The sequence below is a fragment of the Puntigrus tetrazona genome, chromosome 10, assembly GCF_018831695.1.
Source record: "Puntigrus tetrazona isolate hp1 chromosome 10, ASM1883169v1, whole genome shotgun sequence".
NCBI lineage: Eukaryota > Metazoa > Chordata > Actinopteri > Cypriniformes > Cyprinidae > Puntigrus > Puntigrus tetrazona.
The window spans coordinates 3,983,698-4,000,411 of NC_056708.1; the positions used below are offsets into that span (position 1 = coordinate 3,983,698).

General features: G+C 39.0%; 1 protein-coding gene across 1 annotated transcript in view; it reads left to right on the plus strand.

Moving 5' to 3' along the window:
* The window catches only part of map3k1 (mitogen-activated protein kinase kinase kinase 1, E3 ubiquitin protein ligase), a 39,898-nt gene extending 23,657 nt beyond the window's left edge, over positions 1-16,241 (plus strand). The window contains 13 exon segments of the mRNA XM_043250536.1: positions 72-153; positions 1,072-1,264; positions 2,010-2,270; positions 5,813-5,934; positions 6,853-6,944; positions 7,967-8,159; positions 8,487-9,744; positions 10,844-10,996; positions 11,187-11,349; positions 11,715-11,846; positions 12,026-12,168; positions 13,295-13,426; positions 14,192-16,241. Coding sequence (XP_043106471.1) covers positions 72-153; positions 1,072-1,264; positions 2,010-2,270; positions 5,813-5,934; positions 6,853-6,944; positions 7,967-8,159; positions 8,487-9,744; positions 10,844-10,996; positions 11,187-11,349; positions 11,715-11,846; positions 12,026-12,168; positions 13,295-13,426; positions 14,192-14,341 — 3,074 coding nt within the window. The 3' untranslated portion in view covers positions 14,342-16,241.
* Positions 16,242-16,714: the final 473 nt, after the last annotated feature.

Here is a 16,714-nt window from a genome sequence, read left to right on the forward strand (position 1 = left end):
CCCTATATCCCCTGACAGCCCTTCATGTGGTGAACTGTGTGAGCATCTCTTGTGTCCTCTTTGCTTTTCAGGGGCTGAGGAGTGCCGGAGAAATCACGACCCCTTAATCTGCCCTCTGTGTAGAGCCAAGTGGAAGTCTCATGATTTTTACAGGTATATTTACAGTTATATAGCAGACACTTATCCGAATTGACGAATTCAACAGTTCTTTCATAAATTAATGGACTTTCGAAAGCTGAAAGTGACATTAGGACAGATTTTTTTGGTTGTTTTTTTTACAGAGAATATTTTTGTGTGCAGCAGGCCCATAGGAAAAGAGTCCCACTTAAGCAGGCAGGATGCTAATTGGACGCAACATAGTCTAAACATAGATATAGTTTAAGCTGTCGTCATCAAGCTCAAGCAGTCAGAGAAGGCAGACGGCCTCTCTTGAAAAACCAGTGCTGATGCTTCATTCAGATTCGCCCTGTTTGTATTTCCTCTGATATGTGGTAGGTCATATAGAGGTCAGGATAGACCGCATCACAGAGTCTGGTGTTGACTCCTCTCTGGTGGTTAGGTAAACGAGACAGGCCGGCACCAGCCATGTTTGTTTGTCTGACGTGCTAGCGGCTAGGCAGTTTTGGTGTTTTCCAACTTCCCGCAAACCATCCAGAGATTGGCCCCACACACAGTGACGCCCGAAACCAAATCCTGATGTTTCTTCTTTAGGAAACAGCAATTATTCTAATTTCATGAAGTAAATCCCCTTCATTTGTCATGGTCTTACCATCTCAGGTTACAAGAACACAAGCCACAGGCATGGATTGCTGCCGTTGTGATGTTCCTGTGGTGTTAGACCTTACATATGCATTGTTTTGTTGTTGTGCGACACTACTGCAGCCGTTAGTTTAACCTTCTACGGTCAGTTACCATTTCAGTGCAGAATTGTTACTTTTGATCAATATGAAATTCTTGGGGAAACCACACACACCACATACACATACATGTGATGCCAAACATGAATACTCATGGATGATGCTTGGACAGATAATCTGAAGCTGTTTTTTTTTTTTGTCTGTTTGTGTGTAGTTATGAAGCACCATCTACAGTGGAAAGCACAACAAGCCGTTCCCAAAGTCAAACAGCCTCGGCTTCTTCAACATCTTCATCTCTTCATACTGAGAGCTCGAGAACGGGCCAGGAGAGTGACTTCTCTCTCCCTCAATATGGAGCGCAGCACATCCCACAGACATACACAGAGCTCGCCGAACCCTGGATCAAGGTGTGTTCAACCTGCAAAAACACTGTAGCTTTGAAACATTTACTTGCTTGTACGTTTTGAATTATTGTATTGTTGCATGAGCCATTAGTGTATTAGCTGTATTTGTGGACCGTTTCAGAGCAGAATTTACTTGTGTCAGAATAACCATCAGACCTTGCATTTTGGCAGTGTGAACACTCCTTGGATGATTATAGCAACTATTTCAAACTCTTAATTTGGATAAAATTGTTTTGATTGTGTTTTGTTGGAGCCAAAAAACCCTTAGAGATAACTTTGTAGCCATCTTCAGACTAACTCTTAATTTTAATGTTTTTTGGTTTTTTTTATAAATTACAAAGCCATCAAAAGACCTTTTTTTTCCTTCATAAAGGCCAAAAAATTGTATTCTGTCAGTTACTTTGGATAGACTATCCCTTTAAAAACAGCCAGAACAGGATTGATTGAATTATTGCCCATAAAAATAATTGCATGCTATCATATTGGTAAAAGTCGCTACTTCTCCACATAAACTGACATGCGTGCATCCAAGTTCTCATTAATGTAATGCAAAAAATATAAAATAAATGCACTTATAAGTATACGTTATGTTTTCCTTCCTTAATTGTGCTTAATTGTGATATAAATGTTACGCTGAAAGAAAACTTTTTATTTTTACTTTTCTGTTATGTTATTACAGTTTCTTGATTACGTGAACCGTTAGGCTGACTTTCTCTGCATGGTTTTGTTTGTTCATGCTCTCTCTCAGGTGTTTGGTTTGGAGTTGGTCGGCTGTCTGTTTTCCCGAAACTGGAACATTAGAGAAATGGCTCTTCGGCGGCTATCACATGACGTGAGCGGCGCCCTCCTCTTGGCCAACGGCGAGCATTCATTGGCCGGGGCGGGTGCTGGAGCCGGGCTTGGGACAGCTGCAGGGGAGGTGTCCGGAGACGTGGTGGTGGAGTCCTGCTGTAGCGTGCTCTCCATGGTCTGCGCGGACCCAGTCTACAAAGTCTATGTAGCAGCACTGGTGAGATGCTACACCGCCATATTCTTGACACCAGCCTTGCTTGCCTCTACTGCAGTATCTGACAGGGTTTCTGTATGTCTTAAGTCACCCTTCTGCAAATGAAGATGTCTTAAAAAGATTTAAATCCTTGTAGAAAGACTTCAATTCAAGAAGTCACGGTACATAATGTGTCATGACTTGGAAAAACTGAATGATCTTTCTCAGTATTATTTCCAGAAATAAATATATAAGCATCTTTAAATTTTAAATATTTTCTTAAGGCAGAAAGTGTTCCAGTCGTCTTTTATGTTCAAGTGTCGTGCATGCTATCTGATGAAATGCTGTCACAAGTGGACTTTTTTGACTAGCAATCATGCTGTGATCATGTGAACATTTCAGATGCTTAAAGCGTGATGCTTCTGTTATGGTCATAGAGAGATTGCACAATGCTGGGAAGGAAATTGCACAAAACTGTAGATGGGTTTTGGGTCAAAACATTGTCTTTGTACCCTTTTGTATTTAGCTTTGTTCACATGAAATTCAGATTTTCAGCACTAATGTGGATGTTCAGATGTTCTGGTCTGAATGGAAAACAGTTCGCCCTATAGAGTTCAGTTCAGTTGTTTCTCCATACAAAGGACACAACCAAATTGGGTTTGGTGATATAGCTAAAAATCTCTTTCTCTACATTCGAAATTTATTTAAATATTTTTTGCTTTTGTTTGTTGTTATGAAGCACATTGCTTATTTCTAACTAAACGTATCCTACAATTTGTTTATATATTTTTTTTAAATCTAATTAAAAATATCTAGGCAGCAACCTTACTGCTTTCTAGCAAATAAACACAAATGAAATACTTAAAGTTACCATTATAAAGCAATTATACAAAAAGTGCAATCTTCAAAGCATTCTTTAAAGATAAAAGAAACATGACTTTTTGAAATTTGGATTCACTCCTGCAATTAAATTAATTAAATTTTGTTTGTCAATCAGACACTTCCTAGTATGTAGTCAGCAGCATGAACAATATGACTTATTGATATAGCAAATGGATTTTTGAGCAAATTACTAAATGAAAGCAAGCCAAGCTTCATTTTATTATGGTTGAAGTTGCCAATTACTTCAGTTTAGTGCAATCTGATTGACTGCAATGTGACTAAATCTCCCGTTTAAAATTTAAAAAATAAGTTTACTGCACAGTGAATCTCATTTGCATTTGTGTTTACAGCTTTTTTTGGTTGTAATGACAGGATTTGCCAGTGTGAGCTTGCAGCCATGCTGTGAAAAAAAAGCTCTGGCATTTTATGTAGGATTTTCACTATTTTGAGAGTTGCCCATTGTGATCAAGAGATAAATAGATGTGTCTGAGATTGGCTACAATGCTCAATGCTTCAAAAACATGAAATAGAATTGATGCCATTGATGCTCTTTGAATACTCACAACCCCTTTGCTCTCGTACTCATGAGATAAAAAGGGTATTTATAAAGCTAAACTGAAAACTTTATCATCACCACTGTTCAGCCAATAAAAATGACAAAAATAAAACCGAAATCAGGCCCTTAATGCTTTTCACTTGTGCCAAAAACTTAATTTCGCATCTGGCTGATATCTATTTATTTCTGCTAGATATAAAAATCAGTCTAGATAAGTTTTTTTTTTTTTTTTTTTTTTTTTTTTTTTCTTTGGTCAACTTTGATCTGAGGTTATCAGAACCGTACTGAGTTCTAAAGTGCAACAAACCACGCTGGCTAGTTTTAAAGTTCACTTCAAACCAGGAAGTCTGGAAACAGCGGGGATCCTCAGACTGAAGCTGGAAAAGAAAGGTTTCTTTTTTTTCTTTGTCTCTTAACCTATTTCTCTTCCTTAAAAAAAAAAAAAAAAACACAATAGCTCTTGCTGCTTGGACTTCTGGAATGGTGTCTTTCCCTCAGGCTCTGTGCTCCAGTGAGCCGCCTTTATGAAAACAACAAGCGTTTTGTCCTTTTGGGGCTTTCCAGCAGTTTTCCTATGTTCTTCGAACACGCACCAGAAAGAGGGCTGTCTTTATGAACTAAAAATACTACAGACAAAAGCTTTCGGGACGTTACCTTGTGTTTGGCTGCTCTGTAAACACCGCAGCGTAGTGAAGTAGTCGTTTGTATGAAGTCTGCTTGTGTACTTAAAGTGGCGACTTGAAATGTCACATTTCAGTATTCATTCTTGACTTGGAGTTATTATTTTTTTAGAGAGAAGAGCATTATTTGAGCCAGGATTTTAGCCTTTAATGGTGTGTGTATGTAGGCGGTAGATGTGTGTTTGTTTTCAGCAGGGGAGTGTATGGTGGGTTAATCAATGCCGGGCAGAGCTCCAGTGCGATGTGCTATCAGTCACCACTCCCAACTCTCCCTGGGAGTCAGGGTCAGGGTGAACTCTTTCTCACACACTCACTGTACAGCACTGTTAGTGTAGAGTCCAGTACTTCTAGACTGGAGCATCACAGCCTGGTTGTGGCCACAACGTTAAGGCAAATAAAATATGCGCGTTTATGTAGTCTAGCAAAGTAAAGAGGCTTATCAACTTTTAAAATGCTTATCTAACATTATAATTGATGTCAATCAGAGTCTATCACTTTGTAAAAGCTAGGCAAGTTAACCAGGTGGCGTGATTTTAAAACCATCAAAATTTGAGAAACATTAACAAAATAAGCACTCGAAATTAAAAACAGAACCAAAAAACTGAAACAATGCTCATAGCAGGGGTGCATGTTTGGAGAATGTTTTTTGGATTATTGTGATTTATCTAATGTTGCCATTTTGTTTTTAATAAATGCTCCATATTTGCAGTACTTATTGGAAGGGCTCTGCATTTGATGCCAATTATTTTTAAATTGAATGTAAAATGATAAAAACTATTGATTATTATTATTATTATTATTATTATTATTGTTAACTATTTTACTATTGAGTTTAAGCAGGATAATAATATTTATAATAAATAATAGTATTGTAATTTTTCACTGTAAAATAAATTAGTATTTACAAAATTGCAGTACGGCTGTAAAATTACAACATTAACATTTATTGCTTTCTTAGTTTCTTCTGTAACACTTTAGTTTTGCAGAAGAAGGACCAGTTCTCACCATAAAGTGGTTGCTTATTCGCATACCTTTTATTAACATAGTGGCTGTTTATTAGTGCTTATAAAGCAAATACTCTGCAAGAGCATATTCTATCTACATCCCTGATCTTGATCAATATCTAAACGACAACTATCTTACTAATTATTAAGCAGCAAATTTTACTAGTTTGAGGCAGAAGTTCAAGTTAATGTTCATAGCAAGAATTAGACCTTAAAAGAATGTGACCAATTCTTCATTTTAAGCTTTAATTTTGGCAGAAAACCTTTTGAGAAAACTTCTTTTTGTTTAGCAGCTAATTTGATTTAATTTAATTTCGAATTGTGCAGCTCTCTTTTGGTCAAGAGGCTAGATCAAATGAACTCTTCATGGCAACATCTTTCGTATTTACTTTTGTGTAGATCCATGTTAAGAGTTGCTGTTTTTTTTTTTTTTTTTTTTTTCAGAAAACCCTACGAGCGATGCTGGTGTACACCCCGTGTCACTCGGTGTCAGAGCGGACACGATTACAGCAGTTGCTGCGGCCCGTGGTGGAGACCATCCTGGTGAAGTGTGCAGACGCTAACAGGTACTTTCTTGCATAGGTGCAAACTCTTCACCTTCACCTCAGTGAGAAGTCACTTTTTGGAGATCAAAATGTCGCTTGTAAGATTTGCTTAGATCCGATGAAAGTGATCTGTCATTTAATTTTTTTTCAATATCGGTCATACATTTTTATTTAAGTTATGAAAAGCTAGATTGTCTTAAACTAGTTTGACAAACTAGCAGTTACCAAGGGGCAATCAGTCCTTTCCTATACAAATAAGACCCGTCTAGCCCGTGGTTGTTTCAGTATAGTATTTATATAGTAGGAACGGTGAAGAAAGGGAGGGCAAGCATTTTGCATTTTAGTCTTATTTCGTCTTTTAAAAGCATGGATTTCAACCAAATATATTCAGTCTTGATTTTTGTCAAATGTTGCACAAGATGTTAATTTGTGTGTGTGTGTGGAAAAATTGCTGTTTAGGACAATAGAATACAAAAAAGGTAATAAATGGTAACTAGCAATGAGCATATAAAGCAAATATCTTTTGAAAGGAGTTCTGTGTGGCACATGTCCCCGATGATTTGCCCTTATGTGAACAATCAAGATCTGGTGTGCATCGAATCATATCTCAGACTCTGCTCTGAAGTTAACAAGCTATCGCCATCTAGTGGTAAGGCGCTTTAACAAACACAGATAAACAATACATTTTAGTGTTTGCTGAAGTGCTGAGATATATATATATATATATATATATATATATATATAACACACACACACATTATTATTGCCAAGTCCGTTATTGATGAATGAGAAAGTATCACCATTTTTGTGAATTTATTTATATTTTCAGAAAATGTACCCTATGGCAGTTCAGAAAAAATGTCTCAAATTGCTGTTGTCTTTTAAATGCTCTTTTGGAGTGAGTTCGCTAAGTGTGTGTGTTTTTTTTTGTGCTTGTAGTCGCACCAGTCAGCTGTCCGTCTCCACTCTGCTGGAGCTGTGCAAAGGGCAGATGGGGGAGCTCGCTGTGGGAAGGGAAATCCTCAAAGCAGGTATAAATCCTAGCTGTAATACTGTACAAGTGTCCCAAATTCCACACTTTTTATTTGACAATTTTTTACAGTATATTACTAGTATGAGTATATCATGTAGAATAGTGCGTAAGTATGCAAATTGGGATGCGCACACACATTAGCTTTTTGTGTTTAACACGGCCACTAGGAAATGTAAGCTGCGTTTCTATTTAATTACTTTTCCCCTGAAAAATTAAAGGTATTAATCTTTTTTTTTTTTTTCTGTAATTTGAAATGCATGCTTTTTTTATGTCATTCTTTAAATACTTTGAGTTAATTTATACTACCAATATTTTTTTCTTTGTTCTGCCGAACAGAAAGGAAGATATTTTGAAAAATAAATACTTTTTTGAATGAGTAATTTGTACACTAATCTACTTACATATTTTGAAGATGTAATTAATTACTTTTATAGAGTAATTTATCCAATACTGGATATTGACTGAAACAGTCCACCATAGTCCTCAATCTTGTGTATGTGCATATTTAAAGTTGACATGCCAAGACCTGTCACTGACATGAGACATGGTAAAAGGAAAAAATGTTTAGCGAATAACAAGCATACCAGAAATAAAGCTATTATAAATTACTTTTATAAAAAAATATGGAAACACTTTTTATCGTCTCTTAACCAGTTGCCTTTTTGAACGCATTTTACTAAAATATTAGCTATTTATCAGTAGTAATTAAGCACATGTTAATGCCTTATTCTACATCCCTAAACCTAACAACTACTTCACTATTAATTAAATTAGGATTTTGAGGGAAAAGTCATAGTTAATAGTGCATAAGTATTCCAAATAGTTACCAAAAGTACTTTTAAAACACAGGTTTGGAATGAGTAATGACAGAACTTGAGTTTTGGTTGGTTGGTTGTTTTTTAATGAACTCTTCCTTTTTGCAGACATTCTTTTCTTTTTCTTTCTGTAATATTTAATTTATTTAATGTAATATTTGTTTGATTTTCAGTAAAGTTGTTTTCATCTGTGATTGTCCACCAGGCTCTATTGGTATTGGTGGAGTTGACTATGTCCTGAACTGTATCTTGGGCTCTAAAACGGAGGCCAATAACTGGCAAGCACTGCTGGGTCGGCTGTGTCTGATCGACAGGCTCTTACTGGAGTTTCCTGCTGAATTCTACCCTCATATTGTGTCTGGTGGAGACTGCAACCAGCCCCAAAACGTTGGGGAGAGGTACAGAAATGCATCCAATTCTTACAGTTAATGAACCATTATAAGAGATTATCATTTTTGCAACCCTCTAAACACACTTTTTTTGGGGTGTTTGTGTTTTTTAAACTCTTAAAAAGTTTAAAAGTAATGCATTACTTTACTAGTTACTTGAAATAAGTAATATAGTTACTTAACAGTTATTATTTTAATAATGCGTTACCCCCAAACACTGAACACATGACAGTCAAGTCAGTTTTTGAAATAAAAAGTAAAGGGAAACCAGTTTGCATCTTATTTATGCAAAGTGCTTTACTGTATTATTTTATTGCATTTATTTTGCCTTTGTAGGTATCAGAAGCTGCTGCCTCTTTTGAGCTTCGCGCTGCAGTCCATCGATAACTCTCACTCCATGGTGGGTAAACTCTCTCGCCGTGTCTTCCTGAGTGCCGCCCGTATGGTGGCCCGTGTGCCTCATGTCTTCGTTAAGCTCTTGGACATGCTCAATGTCACCAGCTCCACTCACTATGCCCGAATGCGTCGGCGTCTCCTGGCAATTGCAGAGGAGATGGACATACTAGATGCCATTCATCTGGGACTCGACGACCTACAGACCGTGCACAGTTCGCACTCCAGCACCTTCCTTGAACCCTCAGCCCCCCATAACTCCCCATGCGCAACCGAAAGAAACTCTCCCACCCCTGATCTGCAGCGTCCCACCACCAAGGTTGCGCTTTCAGGTCAAGCCAGTTCTGCTCCTGTGGACGATATAACAGAGAGACTCTCAAACGTCATCACGAGCCCTGCTGAGTTTCCAAAGCCCCCCGTTCAAGCCCGAAGCAGACCCGTGAGTCAGTGTTTGAACTCCCCGTCATCCGGTCAACCCCCAAGCCTTCCTTCTCTGTCCATGGCCAATGCCTCTGCCTTCCCTCCAGAAAACCCCAAAGCCCTGCCGCAGAGTTTTATGCCCAACAAACTCACCCAGTCCTCACTGAATACCCAGCGCAAGTTGCCTTTGCAGAAGGGAGTAAACGGAAGCATCTGTAAGGAGCCGGAGAAACTGCCTTCGCCTGTGTTTACTCAAGCTCGACCACTGAGTCAGATCCACTGGCCCAGACCCTCTCGCCCCTGTCCCTCTGCCTCATCAGAAGGAGCTAAAGCTTTAAGCCCAGGCATGAAAAGCAGCATGAAGCTGGACCTTCAAGAGGTCCGGTCCAGAGAGGACGCGCTCTGCAGTGGTGGATCTGCTCTCATCCCTAGCGAGGACTCGGTCTTCACACCAGTGGAGGAGAAGTTCCACGGTCTAGATGCCTCGGCCGATCTCAGCTCCAGCATGGAGGACCTGTTGGAAGCCTCCATCCCCGCGGCAGACAGCACCGTCACCTTCCAGTCCGAAGTGGCAGTGCTGTCACCGGAACAGGCAAACACCAATGACGACACGTACAGCGAAGATGTGAACCAGAACCAGAAATGCAAGGAGAAGATGGAAGCGGAGGAGGAGGAGGCGCTGGCGGTGGTCATGGCCATGTCCGAGTCACAAGACGCCTTGCCTGTTATTCCGCAGTTACAGGTGGAGAAAGGAGAGGACGTGATCATTATTCAGGTGGATGTAAGTGCATGAACTTTGTTTGAAAATGGTGGTGAATTGTTTGTGCACTATGTAAATAAAATGTGCAAAATCTTTGAAATCAGTTTTTTGTCTTTTGCTGTGTGTAAGTGGGAATTATCGGTTTACATGTCTAAACATTCATTGTACCATTGATTGTGATACTAATAATCTAGTGAGCATCCTTTGGGTTTAAATCTGCTTTTGCCCACGGTGCACTTGAGCATAGTTTTTCAAGAGGTTTCTTGAAGCATCTCACTTTGTTCATTCATGTTCTAGACAGGCTGAATGATGATCAGATCTCTGTGGAGCACTGGCTGTTGTCAAACATAAATCTCACTGGATTATTACAATTAATGGCAAAATGTATGTTTGGAAATGTAAACTGGTATTTCCTACTGATACACTACAGCAAAAGATAGAAATTATAGATACTAATGCTGAAAATACTAGTGTTCTAATACTTTTTGCCACCACTGTACCTTTAGATCATGTCACTGGAGTAGTACCCTTAAAAGGACAACTTTGTACCTTATCTACTGTTGTAGGGACCGATGTGGCGTAATGGTTAAAAACTGTGAAGGTTGCATGTTCAAGTCTCAGTACCAAGTTAATGAACAGTGCTTAGGTGAAATACAGAAGACAAATTCTGAGTGTGGTTTATAAAAACATGGCCTTTGTATCACTTCATTTTATTATATAATAGGTTTTCTGCGTTTATACATACGTAGCATGCATTTTGGTAGAAATGGATGACTTATAAACGCACACAAACATTGCTCACCTATCGAAAAGAAACAAAGCAACCTGCACTGAGAGCTCTCTCCTCTGTATCACGTGTAGACACACCCCTTGTCACTGATTGGCTGCAAGTTTGTTTTGCTACTCTACCCGACCTTTAAAAGTAATACTTTTCCCTCGAAATGCGCTACAGTGAATCTTTTAGAAGTAAATACGGTACAAAGATGTTTCATGTTTCTGCCCTAGTGACATGCTGTTGTACCACATAAAGAAATATTTGACGGCAATTTATCATCTGGTAATCTATCATTTGTATGATCAGTGTATTTTAATTTCCTCCAATTTTGCTTTTCATGGTTAGACACCAGAGACTCTGCCTGGTCATACCAAAGCAAAGCAGCCATACCGGGAAGGCATGGAATGGCTGAAAGGTCAGCAGATTGGCCTTGGTGCCTTTTCATCATGTTACCAGGCTCAAGATGTGGGCACTGGCACTCTGATGGCGGTCAAACAGGTGAGAATATCCATCACCCACCAGCCAGCACTATAGATTATCACAGTGACTTTGTGACCCTCAGGTTGCAAGCCTCACCTTAGAAAATGTTACTGATCAGTCCACCACAAGTCCACCATTAGGCTCATTAGGAAAAAGGTTTATACAGAACATACCAATTGCATACTTAAGCATGAACGCTCTTTCTCAGGTGACATATGTAAGGAACACCTCCTCAGAGCAGGAAGAGGTGGTGGAGGCACTACGAGAGGAGATTCGCATGATGGGCCTCCTCAACCACCCCAACATCATCCGGATGCTTGGGGCGACCTGTGAGAAGAACAACTACAATCTGTTTGTGGAGTGGATGGCAGGTTGGTTGTCCACAATCATGCAGAGAGAATAAAGGTGCAGTCACATAAGCAAAAATTTTGTAGGCAGAGCTGGTCCATTTTTCAGTTTCAAACCAAGCAGCTTTCTCTTGGTCATGGTGGTGCATCTGCATAACTAACATAAGTCATTACGAAATTTACCCGCACACAAATTCCCAGTTGCGTTTCTTATTTCCCCCACAAATATAACAAAAAAAAATGGCAGATGTGACCGTACCGTAGGTAGTGTTGGCTAGTTTCCTCTTTATTAGCAACACTTTTTTTTAATTTATTTATTTTTAGAGTTGCTGTTTTGCGCAATTTAGTCGTATTCCATAAATGTGATACTATGACTCCTGTTTTCTTAGGTGGCTCTGTGTCTCATCTTTTAAATAAGTATGGTGCCTTTAAGGAGGGTGTGATCATCAACTACACCGAGCAGCTCCTACGAGGTCTCGCTTACCTCCACGAGAACCAGATCATCCACCGTGACATCAAAGGTAAGGCTACAGTCTCTATACTAAGAGGATAGCTTTGTGGGCAATGCCAGAATTCATTTCAAATAAGCTAAGATGAAGTCAAGAAAATTCTGCTACTTTTGAGGGTGGCTCTCTACATAGGCAGTAGCAGAGCAGTGCTTTAACGCCTGTTACTTACAATCTTATTATATTCATTACAGGTGCCAATCTACTCATAGACAGCACAGGTCAGAGGCTGCGGATAGCTGATTTTGGGGCAGCGGCACGTCTGGCTTCAAAAGGCACTGGCGCTGGGGAGTTTCAGGGTCAACTCCTGGGAACCATTGCCTTCATGGCTCCCGAGGTAAACATTTCAAACTACAAATGCAAAACCTGCCTCTTCACTACAATAAATACATTTGTATGTGTTATTTAACGTTACAGCAAGTCTCACACACAGTATTAAAGCTTAATTTTACAACTTGCGTTCAAATGGGACAGGATGTTGCAATGGCAGGGTTTCTTTTGTTTTCAGTTTATATTGATGTATCAAAAAGCATCTGGTTTTACATCGAGGCACACAATAGTCAGTTTGCTTGGGTCCGTTTAATTCCACTACATAAATACGTTACCCTGCTCAGACTGTGCTCAAAGCTCTGGTGGCTTGGTTGGAAAATGAGAGACTCAGAGAAAGAGAGACCTTCCCAGACAAAAGAAAGCTTGTTCATTTTGAAGAGGTTTTAGTAATGAATACGCTGCCGGGAGAGGCAGGGCCAGCTGAACTGCTTCCTAATTAAACAGAGTTTGGGCACACAATAACAACAAGGAATTAAGGGGTCGGCCAATTGTGCCTGTCTTAAAAGAACTGCAATTTACTTTCATTTCAAGTTACTCTGAGATCTAAACCCACTTTGTCTTGTTTTCCTGACTAGCCACGTAACTCTGAACGCCACACAGAAAGGTCACAAGACTTGAGCCTGGTTTTGTGGAGAGACATTTAAGACATTTAAATGTCCAGAGCTTAGAGGGCAAAGAAAGTGCCCTTATTTCACAATACATGATGTGGAATTGGATCAGTACATCACTTAAATGGCTGATGTCTTTTTTTTTTTTTTTTTTATTAGTTTGGTTTGGGCCTGTTTTAATTTAAATGTACTTTCAATTCTTTAGTCAATTCTTTAGCTGGTTAATTCATAGTCAAGTCAATTATCTCTTCTCTTCTCAAAGAGCAATAGAAACAACATTACAGAATACAATGTGTATTCGTTATTTACATGCCTGTACAATAACCATGCATTGAAGCAGAGAACTTTTAATTCATGCAGTATCGATGAGAGATGACCGAATCCCCCTCATTCTCAGAGTACTGTGAAGAGGACAGATCAGGGGTGTGCCTCTTACTCGCCGCTTGTCGGTTAATGGCAGTCGTATTAGATTTTGACATTTAATTTTTCTTGCAGTGATCGTGATTTTCATTTTTCTGATTGCAGGTGCTGAGAGGGCAGCAGTACGGTCGCAGCTGTGACGTCTGGAGTGTGGGCTGTGCTATTATCGAGATGTCCTGTGCAAAGCCGCCCTGGAATGCGGAGAAACACTCCAACCACCTGGCACTCATTTTCAAGGTGAGAATAGAACTGTGGGGGGGGAAATAAAATACAGGGTTTGGAAAAGTATGGAAATTTCTGGAAAAAACAAAGCAGAATACTGAAAATATTTGCCATATTTATTTATTTAATTTTTTTGCCCCATATTGTATGCATTAAAGAGTTAGTTCACCTCAAAATTGTCAAATTCCAAACCTTTAAACCCTTTGTTCATCTTCGGAACACAAATAAAGACATTTTTGATCAAATCTGAGAGCCATCTGTCCCTTCATAGACAGCAACACAACTGAAATTATCCCAGGTCCAGAAACATAGTAAATACATGGGAAAACGGTGACATCAGTGGCTCAACTTCAGTTTTGCCATGCTAGAATACTTGCAATACTTAAAATACCCCTGAGTTACGTCTTCAGCCATTTTAGAGAGTATCACCACGCACACGTGTGGTTTCCTGTAGGCGTGAACAGTCGCAAATTAAGTTCATGTGCGTGCTTCCTGGACGCAACCTAGGCTGATTACATAAAATATGTTAAAGCGTGCGTATGCATTGCGATACTCTCCAAAATGGGGGAAGATGCAATTCAGGGGAAAAGTGAAACCACAAAATGGTTCTAAGAGCTCTGCACGAGCTCGCAATGCCATCTCCAGAACAGTTCAAAGCATTCTTCTTCTTTTTTTTTCCCAGCATTGACATGAACGTAGATATGTGTGCGTATATTTAAACTCCTGTCTCAGTTTAAACGCGTTTAAATCCACTCCACTAACCCACCTTTCCTCTCCCAGATCGCCAGCGCTACCACAGCGCCCACGATCCCGCCGCACCTGTCTCCGGGCCTGCGGGACGTCACCCTGCGCTGTCTGGAGCTCCAGCCCTCGGACCGGCCGCCCTCCCGAGAGCTGCTGAAGCACCCCGTCTTCCGCCACAGCTGGTAGAGCGGGACCTCAGACTACTGAAGCTCATCCTGCTGTCGTGCTCTTCTGTCTTTTTCTTGCCACAGTCACCGAAGAGGACCCTAAATGCTGTAGCCTCAATACCTGATGCAAAAACCCGCTAGCACATTATGAGAGTCTTTATAAAAGTGCCATGTCTGTGTTTTTTTTTTTTAAGTTCAGATCTCTGCTTACCTTTTTGAATCGGGTCTTCTTTAATAACAGAGAGGCAGAGATCAGTTCACCTGTTCGCATTTTAACGCTTTTGGTTTTAGTGTGTTCGTGTCAGGCCTCATGATTTGCGAATGTGTTTTGGTGAACGGCAAATCTATGCTAGTTGAACTAGCACACCGCTGAATGTGAATGCTTATGATGCCGGTATGGTTCGCTTTTCGTTTCGTTTCTGAATGGAGATCTTGTGTATAAATGTCTGCTTTTACTTGTTCGGGTGTAATCGGGAACCTTTCCAAAGCTATCACCCAATTTTAGACTGTGATGTGCGTCTGTAACTCCGATTTTTTTCTATGTTGGAAAGTCTCACTGGAACATCATTTCTGATCTCCCAACTCCATTTCGGTTTTAATGTTGTGATTTCAGCTGTTAATCGCTCAGCCATGTTTTTGGTGCTGTTCTGTTCACGTTCACGAAAATCCGACAGGCGTTTTGTAAATGATCAAGCTTCCTAATGGAGTATTCAGTACCTGTACCTGAGTATTTCCTCATGTGTTATTTCACGCTGTTGAACATTTCGGTGGAGGGATCATATTTAGCTCATGATATTAGTGCTCGTAAACGTTGTTTTCCCAAAAACAATTAACATTACGCATGTTCTAAAGACATGTCCGGTGTATGAACTGTAGCTCTTCAAGTGTTGTTGCCGTTTAGGTTGAGATGTTTTTGACAAATTTACAAGAACATCGAATTTCCTTATTTGGGATCCCTTCATGCAAATCTCCGAGTTTTAAATGCGACCATTTCGAAAACTATTTTTAAAAGTAAAGTTATTTAATGCTAAATTGTGGAATACAGGCTGATCAAGCTTGAAGAGTTCAGATGTAAATATGAATTTTGGTAGCTAAATGTATTTTACTTGACTCCTGCTATTTTTTTTTTTTTTTTTTTTTTTTTGAGGGGGAGAAACCACACTTTTCATAAATAATTTTTTTTTGTTCCTGCATTTGGGTGTATTTTCTTTTTTTTTTTTTCCTATGCCTTTATAAAAGCTTTAAAGTTATGCACTCTTGTCTTTTTATATACTGGAAAGGTGTCCGTTTCAGTCAGCTTCATAAATTCTAATCAGTATTACTTGAGTTTTTCCACATCTTCTGTCATTTCCTATCAGTTTGATCATCTCAATCAGCTTGTTGCTCACTGTATGTTATTATTCCGTTATTTCATGGGCTTTTTTTGTTTTTTTTGATCTGGGCTGAACTGACCTGTATGAAAGGATGCCGTTTCTTGTCACTTGGTGGTACTTTTTATGTGAAGATTGTCTATTGCTGTTTTATTCCAGTCTTTTCTACCTCAGGTGTCCTCTAGAATTTTCTTCTACCAAAGTTCACTTTCTCAATATATATAAATAATTATATATATATATAAATATATATATATATATATATATAAATATATATAAATATATATTCTTTTATTATAATTTTATATCTCTCTTTTTTTTTTCCTCAAAGATCTCCAGGGCTTAAGGGCTAACTTATTAGCTCCTTTTTATTGTGCAAATACATCTCTGGGTTCAGCGAAAAATTTAATTGGCTAAAGCTGTCTTTTAATCTCGTGTAGCTTTTGTCAAAAATGTTTTAATTATTAGGTTTTTACCCCATTTGAAACATTTTATAATGAAATCTACCTATTTTGGTCTTTATAGCAAATAAAACGTACAGGAAAACTTCTTCTCTCTCTTTTTTTTTTTTTTTTTTTTTTTGTTGTTGTTGTTGTTGGACATTGAGCTTTTCATCTCCAGCGTGAAAGATGCGCTGATTACTATTCAAATCAGTGTAAACCAATGTTGTGTACAATATAATGTGATGACCTTAACTTCCATTACTTTAACTACACTCGCATGTATTGTATACAAGATGGTGCCTTCGTTGAGCTGTTTGTACTTTGAAATCTGATACCAGATATCAGTACGGTATTTGTTAGAGAACATAACCTGCCCTTGAGTAGGTTAGCTGTCAAGTGTTACTGTAAATATGAACATCAGTACAGTTCTTACCACGTTTGGTACAAACTGTTAAACTGTTAGTCAAAACCCTTTAATGCTGTGTAGTTCATTGCATCATTTAAAGCGTTTCAAAGCATTCACAAACAAAATGTATTCATTTGTGAGGGAGGTGCCAAAAAAGAAACACTTTTTTTTTT